Raw genomic sequence first — 10487 nt, 5'->3', positions numbered from 1 at the left:
ACAGAAAACATGACTCAAAGTTAAATTCTGAAATTTTATTAGAGTTTAGAGTAAAATTGCTTTAATTTTATAGTTTGTGTAATGTAAATTCTGATATAAAAATTTCTGTTAACAGATTTTGTGAAACCATTATATTTACAGTATATAATATATATGAGAGCAAAGTTTTATCCATCACCCAAGAGATTCTTACTTTTATGCACATTGACTAGGGGACTATGGTATAGGTATAAAACTAAGCTGATGAAACTCACTGAGTGATAGATACTTATATCAATATCTAGCACAGGACTTATTACATCTACACTAATGATAAGCAATATACTGTAGTAATAATACGAGAGCATGTATTCATATGATCATATGTGATAATACAAGAGCATGCATTCACATGTACAAACATGGAAGAATTAAATTAAGTGTATGCTTATTATTGCATGTTTTTTATGATAATTTACAAATTTAACCTATCTCAGCAGTATTGAAAATTTTTTTAATAAAAACACAGTTTACAGTATTGAGTTCATGGACTCATGGTAAGACATGTAGATATTGCACACAAGTGATTGCACGGTCAATGGAATGACATTAATTTACATGTACTCAAATTGTCATGTACTAGAGAAAAAAGATATTAACCATAATTGCTTTGAATATTCAAGGTAATTCTAACAACAGAAGCTATGAATTTAACATTTTACCTACTTAAAATGTTATAAACACTGTTCTTCCAAAAATATCTGGCTTTTAATAAACCATTCAGATACAATCATAGAAGCTGGATAGTGCAAAGTCAGATCTATGATAAATATTTTTAACCAAAATAACAATATGGAAGCTTGAAATAATGATCATGGTATTGTCAGATCATTCAAAGGTAAATCATTTAAATGATCAAGACTATTATTAACTGGTATGCCTTTAAAGCGTTACTACTTGATCCAAAACAGAAAACAACCCTGATTCACACGTACTGTCATACAGTAAACATGTACATGTACATGACAATACTCTGCTTTGTTATGTATAAAAGAGAAATTCATCAAATTTGTTCATAAAATTTTACGGACATGTACATGTATATATGAATGAAAATATGTTGTCATAGTTACTAAAATGAATAATTATGAATTATCAACCATTTTCAAGCAGAATGTTGTAAAAATATTTTTTAAAAAGTTGTATAAACCATACATGTACAGAAAACAAGCCCACATGCCATGTTATACAATACAAATATACGTGTACATGTAAAATATGATGTAAATCCTAAATATATAATGTATATAATCGTGAATTATCATGAAAAATTCAGAAGACTGTCACATGGATATTGTTATTAAATAACATATTGACAGATATATTCCATTCTTACTAAAAAAATTGGTTAAATTTTATGGATCACCAGGAGAATAGTCGTCCATGATGAAGCTGTCAACATCCGACACATATATTGTACATGTATTTCTGTCCAGTTTAGTCATGTATATTATTTTCATATGTTACCAGCTGTCTAGGAAATCAAACCCAGTCATGGGTATGGAAGAATCATTTAATGCCTGCAAAACAAAATCAAATGCACATGTCACATATATATGTATAGATTTTTTTATTTTAAAAACATATTTATAATATCAGTATGTTTCAACTTTTGTCATATGTAAATTTTTCTCTATATTGATTATGAGGTAACCTTGCCATTTATTATTATAAAAGAAATACCATGAATAAAATTAAAATCCACAGGCAGTTTCACATGCATGATAATGTTAAATTAATTTCCACTGTCACGGCTAAATGGATATCCAAAAGTCATCAAGAGAAATTTTAAAAAGCTATTCATTTAAAATACAAAGAGAAGGAGGAGATGACATAGAATACTGGCAAAAAATATATATTATTATTTTTAATAACAGTAGTTTGATCAAAAGGGTTGGATCACGTCGAGTTGCCAGACGCAGATCATAAGATCAAACTCGACGCATCGTGTCGAGTTTGATCTGATGATCCATGCCTGGCGTCGAGACGTGATCCGGCTCTTTGGATCAATCTACTGTTATAATGATAAATTTATTATATACCCTTGTCCTTTTAAAAGACTATATTTTTAAAATCAACTGTATGACGTTTACTTATATAACAAAGCTATTTTGAAACAAACTCTTTTAAACTGGCTAAAACACAGAAGTTATTTAATGCGTACTACATCATCAGTTTTAGAGAGTGGTGATATGGAATCGGAAAAGTTAAACCAGTGTAGTGATACGGAAAATCGGATCACACTCTGTAAAATCAACTGTACCAAGAAGGGAAAATTGATGTGTATATAATAAAATGTACATACAGGTATATATCAGCATTACATACCCTTGATTACGTTATTCAGAATAAAAAGATTGTAATCTTAGAATTACGAAATATTTACATTTTATTTCCACCTTTTAACCATGTAAGTACCATAATTATGAAAAATTATGACTAAAAAAATGTGCCACATCCCATGTAATAAAAAAATGAATGCCTGCTAAACCAAACAAATTGCTGCTTCAATACCTTTTTCTTTAGACCTCTGTCTACAGATATCCATATATATAAATATATCATGTAAGTGTTTCAAAGTTTGGAAAACTGGGAAAACATTATCTGTTAAAGTTTAACAATTATCCAATAACATAAAGCGGCTAAATTATCAAAGTTATTACAGTAAAACATGGTAATAACAAAGCATCAGAGACAAGCGATTTTTGATTCAATTTAATCATAACTTGTTATCTCCAAAATGTTAATAGCACATTTATGAAATTAGGAGGAATGAACTGGTTTCACTGTATGGGTGAATTCATTATAAGTGTGTTCTCTGTAATCGTATTTTACTGTATCTGCTTACCTCAAATTTTATAACACTATATAACAGAACAACAGAGAATTTTTAAAAACTATATGAATTATCAAACTATTTTTTTTATTTACCTCTGACTGAGAACTCTCCAATGGTTGCAATTCAGCGGTCCTGTATCCGTCCTCCCCCTCAAACGAAGGCTGGTGAAAGACCACCCCCTCCCTCTCCATGGTCTGCCTGACTGGTTCCTTCAGCAGCGGTTTGTGGGCGGGGGAGGAATTACTGCTGCTCGAGCTCTCCTCCTCCTGACTTAACAACCCCACGGTTCCTGCCATTGCAGGATTGTCAAAGGCGTTCAGTTCCACCTGGTTGAATTCGCGGGAACTTGACTTTGATTTTGACAGAGAGTCCTTCCTCGTGCTGTTGACCAGTGGCTCGCCATCTTGCTGCTTCTTTCTGGAGAAAGAGGAGGACAAACTTAACTTTGTGTTCTTGGTCTCTGACTTAATGGATGGTGTTCTTTTCGGAGAGTTATGGTGGATTCCATTTGGTTGTTTTTCTGTTGCTGGTTTCCGAAGATCCCCGTTGCTGCCTTTGAATGCATAATTAATGGCCTCTGGGCTTTGACTTCTTCTGTCTGTAGAATCATCTGTTTTATTCTGTGTCAAAATAACTTCAGAATGTTTCACTGAATTCATTTCTTTCAGCTTCTCTGGGAATGTATCATTCCATAAGCTTTTGGACTTATACAGGAACTGCGTTTCAGGTGGTTTGGCAGATGAACTGGATTCCTGCTTTTTGGATTTGGATGCCTTTGACGAGGGTTTGGCTAACTCTTCTGGTTCTAAATCGGCCAAAGTTAAATCTTCCTGACTCTGAAAATAGTGATAAACTACTTGATAAACACAAAGAGTAACAAAAACTGTCACACACAAAAGTAAAAACAGACAATGAATGAATGAAAAGTAAATATTAAAGGTTACTTTTGATAATATAGTCCCCCTGATTTGTTTAATCTGATTCTTTACAGCTACATGCACATAATTTTAGATTTTTTTTTTAATTAGAAGGTTTTTGATTAATGTTCATGATGCTGTTAAATACCTTTGATCTCCAGGAGAAAGGAGCTGAATGTTCATCTTGCCATGTCCAGAACTGTTGTAAGACAACATAAAAAATAATTTAATCAATAACATTTCAATAAATGTAAAAGAATTTCCAGTTATCAATGCTGTATTTATTTTATTTATTTAGTGTATTATGTGCATTAATTTACTGCATGCTTAGAAATCTTTGCAAAATCATTTTTCCCACTATCAGATCTCTGCTGCTTATAATGTTTAAAACAAATTTATTGATAACGACTGCATGGGGTAAAAAAATACATGTATTCAGTCACTCAGATAGTGGTTGTATAAAAACTCCTAACTTTGCAAATTGCTAACTTTGATAAAAAAAATTATTGATAGAAATTAAAAAAAAGTGCAATTTTATTTATATAATTATGTAATTGTGTTTTCTAGCAATTATTGCATTATTAGCAAAATGTAAATAGAGAAGTGTTAACTTTATAATTAAGTATTTGAAGTTTGTACATAATAGACCTTTTGTTTGATCTATTGAGTTTTTGTAATAAGTTGATTTGATTGTAGTCCATTTGATGCACGTTTGACATTTTGTACTTAAATTGCTTGATTTGATCTGAATTATTAGCAGTCTGACTTATAAGTACAATATACAGACCGGCACGTCTTTTAACCCCAAGGAACCCCAAGGAACCCCAAGGAAACCCCAAGGAACCCCAAGGAAACCCCAAGGAACCCCAAGGAACCCCAATTATAGAATTTAATAACTATTAATACCCTAGGGGGTCTCATTAGAGTGCAAGGGTCACCCCTCGATACCCCAAGGATACCCCATGGATACCCCAAGGAACCCCAAAGATGCCAAAATAATACAGATTTATAACTCTTGATGCACCATAGAATCCAAAGGAACCTCAGGGATACCCTAAAAATAAAAAATTCAAACTCTTGGTACCCCTGGGGACTCATTAGTATCCAAGACCCACCTCTAAGAACCCCAGGGAATCCCATGGATATCCAAGGAACTCCAAGGATACCCTAATAATACAGATTTATAACTTCTGATACACCATAGAACCCAAAGGATACCATAATAATACAAAATTAAAACTCTTGATACCCCTGGGGACTCATTGACTTTCCAGACACACCTGTAAGAACCACAAGGATATCCCAAGGAACTCCAAGAATACCCCAATAATACAGAATCATAATTCTTGATACACCATAGAACCCCAAAGATATCTCAAGGAACCCCAAAATTACCCCAAGGATACCCTTATAATAAAAATTTAAAATTCTTGATACCCCTTGGGACTCATTGTTATCCCTTACACATCCTACAGATACTTCAAGGAATTCCAAGGATACCAGTACACCAGTAATTTAAATTTTATAATTTTTGATATCCCAAGGAACCCTAAGGATGCCCTAATAACACAATTTTATATCTCTTGATACACCTTGGGGTCTTTTTGATATCTCAAACACCACAAGGTATCCCACGGAACCCCATGGATACCCCATGGAACTTAAAGGATACTCTTTTAATACAGATTCATAAAAGTTGATACGCCATAGAACCCAATGGAACCCCAAGGGGACTCATTGGTATCCCAGACTTACCTCTAAAAAGCCTAGGGAACCCCACGGAAATCCCAAGAAACTCTAAAAGATACCCTAATAAAACAGACTTATAAATCTTAATACACCATAGAAAAGGATACCCTAATAATACAAATAAAACACTTGATAGGTCATCACTAGGTATCCGAAGGAACCCTATGGAACTCCAATGATACATCCATACATTTATGACCTTTGATACACCAGGGCACTTAGTGTATACCATTAATACTCTGTGTAATTTGGTTCAATTGGAGACCATAATACATCATATGCTTTATATGCATTGTTTTTCAATGCCTATTTGTGACGACTTTATTTCCCAAATAACCTAAGATAAACTCATCTATGGTGACTTACTTTTGCGATCAACCTTAATCTACAACTGTGTTGTTCTAACACCAATAGGGCAAGAACTGATTCTTAGCAAGAAATATTTGTGAGGATGAGGTTCCCGGGACCTCTTGAAAAATTCTTTCCCGCAAGTAAAAGTTAATTGCTTTCCAGTATTTGATAAACACACATGAAAAAAATGACATTCTCAAAAAAATGTCAACCCGAAGAACCTTAAATATACTCTATGTACTCGAACAACACTCCAATTGTATGGTATTTACATGTACCTAGTATTACCTAAATTGATAAACTAAAACAAGATGCATTGATTATTTGAATGACTCCTTTTAGGAAAAAGGAACAACTAGCTCTCGGTCTTAATACACAAGTTATTTACTGATGATATCTGTTTAAGCTTAAATAATAAGCTTAAAATGGTTGATATAAATCAATGAGGTTTTTTTAATTATTATTTTTAGTTTAGTATGTAAAGTTCTACTATGTAAGGGGGGGGGGGGGGGGTATATTTTTTTCGCACAGTAAACAGCACTCCTTGCACACGCTTTTCACCACTGCAACCCGAGTTCGATCCCCTATCGACAGCGGTTGTATGTGATAGGGTATAGCGGTCGCCTGCTTGGACACGTGGGTTCTCTCCGGGTACTCCGGCTTCTTCCCACACCAATGATCCCCTCGTGTTAACATCCGTGCCAACGAGAGATATTAATATAAGTTAAAAAAATTGCTTATTAATCGTTGTAAAATAGAAAAAAGTTCAGTTTTTTAAACAGCATTTCTTGAAACATATTTTCCAAGTTTTTGCATCCTCTTTTCCTTTGATTTTTATGCACATCATAAGTTTAATGTACCTCAAATACAACCAGGCTGGTATATACTTTTTATTATTCTTTCTCCTTGTATTTTTATTGAAATTTTTTATTGTCTTATAAAAAAAACACCTTTTTTTAAGGATTTTAAGTAAGAGAGAGGAAGAGAGGGGGGGGGGGGGGGAGAGAGAGAGCGCGAGAGTATTAATAAAATTGTTTGATATCGTCAATTATCAATCAATGGCCTACATGTCTATGACTCAACAAGTTAATGAGAGTAATATAATAGTTCAGATTTCATCTTTGTGAAAAAGGGCTAAAACTATTCATTGTGTTTTAATTTGAGTTTTGATAAACAATTTGCTGTAGGGATTCTCCAGATGTACATTTTTATTAAACATAATTAATCAATACAAATTCAGCAACAATTAATAAGGATTGTCTTGGGTCCAAACTGTGTACTGCTTTTGCTTTGAATTCCCCTTGTAATCCAGACAAAAAGTCCATTGGAGCTAACCAAACTTCATGAGGGTTGTCTACCCCCAATAAACAAGGAGATGTAGGTATGAGGGTTGTCTACCCCCAATAAACAAGGAGATGTAGGTAAAGGTAAATATATTGCAACAGTGATGGTGAAGCCATTGTGTCTACATGTAAAGGGTGATGTTGGCCCTTTAATCCCTGTCCAAGAGCTACTACGAATAAGGAGATTAATAATAATTTAGTTTAAAATGACCATCCAGCCCTCTTAAGGTACTTCACTACACCTAAACTTATACTTTTTAAGACACTAGTCACAAGATGGCGATATAATGTTTTTTAAATTTTGTATCAATCCATTCAGATGTATATCGTCATAGCTTTGTGGTTAAAGTATCAGGCTTGTGAACAGCAGATCATGAGTTCGAATCCGCCTCTGGCTTTTGTTCATGTTTACCAAAAGAAATTTTTTAAAATATTGTTTTTATCCAAAATCGCACATTTTTTTACCTACCGGGTATTTGACAATACTTCTTATCCTTCATGCTCTCTATCATAATCAAGTAATTTTCTGCTGATTTGAGAAACTATTTGAAGGTGTAGTGAAGTACCTTAAGTCAGATAAACTTAGTATACATGCTGCAAATGAACTCAAAGTAGAATATCCCTCAAAACTTGCATTGCTCCATCATATCTTCCTTTCATCGCCTAATTCTTGTCATCTCCCTATGTCAAGTGCTTCTGGCATACTCCGAGTAGTGGAGGGATCGGAAACCCTTGACTTAGGAAGATGAATTCATCTATTCTCTATATTGCTTCAAAACAGTTTGAATTATAAGATGGTTTATACCTGATGTGTATACACAACTTGCACAAGCATTGTTAATAGTGTTGTCAAGATGAACAATTTTTAATTGTTGATCAGTTAAAAAGGTTGTCAATTTACATAATCGATTTTGATATTAAGATCAATTCTATTTAAGAATCAAAATTCGGTGGCCACGCATAGTCACTGATTATCTTCGTATTTTAAACATGTTTTAATTGATAGATTTTAATAAGTAATAAAGCCTAACAACATTTATTTGTTGCTATGTGGTCCTGTTGTCATGGTAACAGAGCATAAAGATGTAAAAATGACATTTTAATGCTTATTAGAGATATTCTTGTAAGTAATGTACATAACCTGGGGCTTTTAGGAATGAATAAATTATTGAACAAAATTGTCATTTTTCAAGTAAAACATTTATGGGGAAACACATCTTTTAAAAGTGTTTCCATGGTAACTAAAGAGAAATTTCAAAATATGATTTTATCTTTTAATTTGAATAATAATTGTAAATCTCTGTTTTTTGGTACACACTATCATGGTTTTTTTTTAATTCAGATTTCAAAAATAAAAATTGAAAACCGTTGCTATGGTAACAAGCTGAAAAATAAAGTATTTTTAAAAATAAGGTTACCCAGAGATGTTTTTATGATATTCCATTGAGTCATTCGGTATTAATTAGAAATATTTTTACAGTAAAACCATTGGGGTGGTTATTAGATTGTATCATTTGGGTACCTTGGGGTTCCTAACTTCCTACAGGTATCCTTGGGGTACCAATAGTTGACCCGTAGACTCCAATAAGTATCCTTGGGTATCAATAGTTATCAATTTTTATCATTGTGGTATCCTTGGGGTTCCTTGAGGTGACCCTTGATATCAATGAGACTCCTGGGGTATCACTTGTTACTAATTTCTATTATTGGGGTTCTTATGAGTATCCTTGGGGTTCCTAGGGGTATCCTTGGGATACTTGGAGGTGACCCTTGGATTCCAGTGAGATCCCTTCGGTATTAATAGTTATTAATTTCTATCATTGGGGGTACCTTGGGGTGAGCCTTGGATTTGAATGAGACCCCTGGATTTTCAGTGGTTAATAATTTCTATCACTGGGGTTCGTAGGGGTATCCTAGGGTTTCCTTGGGGTGTCCTTGGGGTACTAAGAGGTGACCCGTGAACTCCAATGAGACCCCTTGGGTATTAATAGTTATTAATTTCAATCATTGGGGTTCCTTGGGGTTCCTTTGGGTTTCCTAGGGGTTCCTTGGGGTTTCCTTGGGGTTCCTTGGGGTTAAAAGACGCACCCTATACAGACTAAGTAATTACAATGTATATCTTATTCAAAATGAAGACCCTATCAACCGATTTAAGATGAATCGTTTACCAGATTTGTAATTACCAGGTCCAGTACAGTCTCTTGATTTAGCTATATAGCTTGAAAAAGCTATATAGCTTTATAAAGCTATTCAAAATAGCTCAATAAAGCTAATTATATGCAGTTTTTGAAGATAATATTTATTATAAGAAAAGGATGAAAAATCGCAAATAACTTGCTACTCATATTTGCGCCATTGACCATTATAAACTTGACCCAAATTAAAGATAGTTTTAACACTGCAGCTTTTAAACACTTTTAACAAAAAATTTATTTCCATTGTTTGGGTAACTGTTCACCACTTTGTGTGCAATGAGGCGTGGATAAGTATGATTTCTTCTCATTGTGATAAATTATTACCAATCAATTATCTTGTATACCATAACTGACCTCCTTTATATTTCATTCAAGAAGTAACTGTGTGGTCATGAATCAGTTGCCCCAAAACTTTTAGTGCAAATTCTCTTAAGGAGACGCAAACTTATGAGTAATCTTTACATACATTGTTTACAGAACAGTTCAAAGTTGAAAATTATCACTGCACTAAAGTGCGATTTTTTGTACATACTGTAAAAATTACACATTTCAGAAAAACGTATAACAAAATAGCTAAATGAAGTTACTCTGAATAGCTTCATAAAGCTGTTTAGCTTATTCAAGCTATATAGCTAAATCTGGAGATTGTACTGGACCTGATTACAGAACATGTACATGTCAATTGACAATTCAACATACATCATTATTTTCATCAATGATAATTTTCTCTCCTGAAGATATCGTTAATCTAGGGAAACTCTCTGGATATCTCTCTGGTCTATCTGCGTCTTGATACACACGTCGTATGTCTGGCTTGACGAAAAAATCGTCCAGTGCCGAGTCCTTTTCTTTCAGGTTCATTGCACTCCATCGGTCAGCCAAGAGTTCTTCAACAAGTATTACATCACCAACTACTCGCTTGGTTAGTGGATTTATGGAAGAAAAATACTTTAAAGTGGCCGAATCCATCGTCATGTTTTTCTGATTACGATTGTCTTCACTTCAAATGAAAATAAAAATTTGACACTGACAGACACAAAGGGGGAAAATCCAG

At 33.7% G+C, this 10487-nt stretch overlaps 1 protein-coding gene across 1 annotated transcript; it reads right to left on the bottom strand.

Moving 5' to 3' along the window:
• Positions 1-20: 20 nt before the first annotated feature.
• LOC128175076 (uncharacterized protein C1orf198 homolog) lies at positions 21-10444 on the bottom strand. The gene is made up of 4 exons (XM_052840485.1): positions 10133-10444; positions 3944-3994; positions 2971-3714; positions 21-1559 (listed from the first exon to the last, which is right to left on the bottom strand). Exons 1-4 carry the CDS (start codon positions 10406-10408, stop codon positions 1503-1505), a joined length of 1128 nt encoding a protein of 375 aa, XP_052696445.1. The 5' UTR covers positions 10409-10444; the 3' UTR covers positions 21-1502.
• Between the last annotated feature and the right edge of the window lie 43 nt (positions 10445-10487).

The sequence above is a fragment of the Crassostrea angulata genome, chromosome 3, assembly GCF_025612915.1.
Source record: "Crassostrea angulata isolate pt1a10 chromosome 3, ASM2561291v2, whole genome shotgun sequence".
Taxonomy (NCBI): Eukaryota; Metazoa; Mollusca; class Bivalvia; order Ostreida; family Ostreidae; genus Magallana; species Magallana angulata.
The sequence above is the reverse complement of the archived record's forward strand: the minus strand, read 5'-3'. Positions and strand labels throughout refer to the sequence as shown.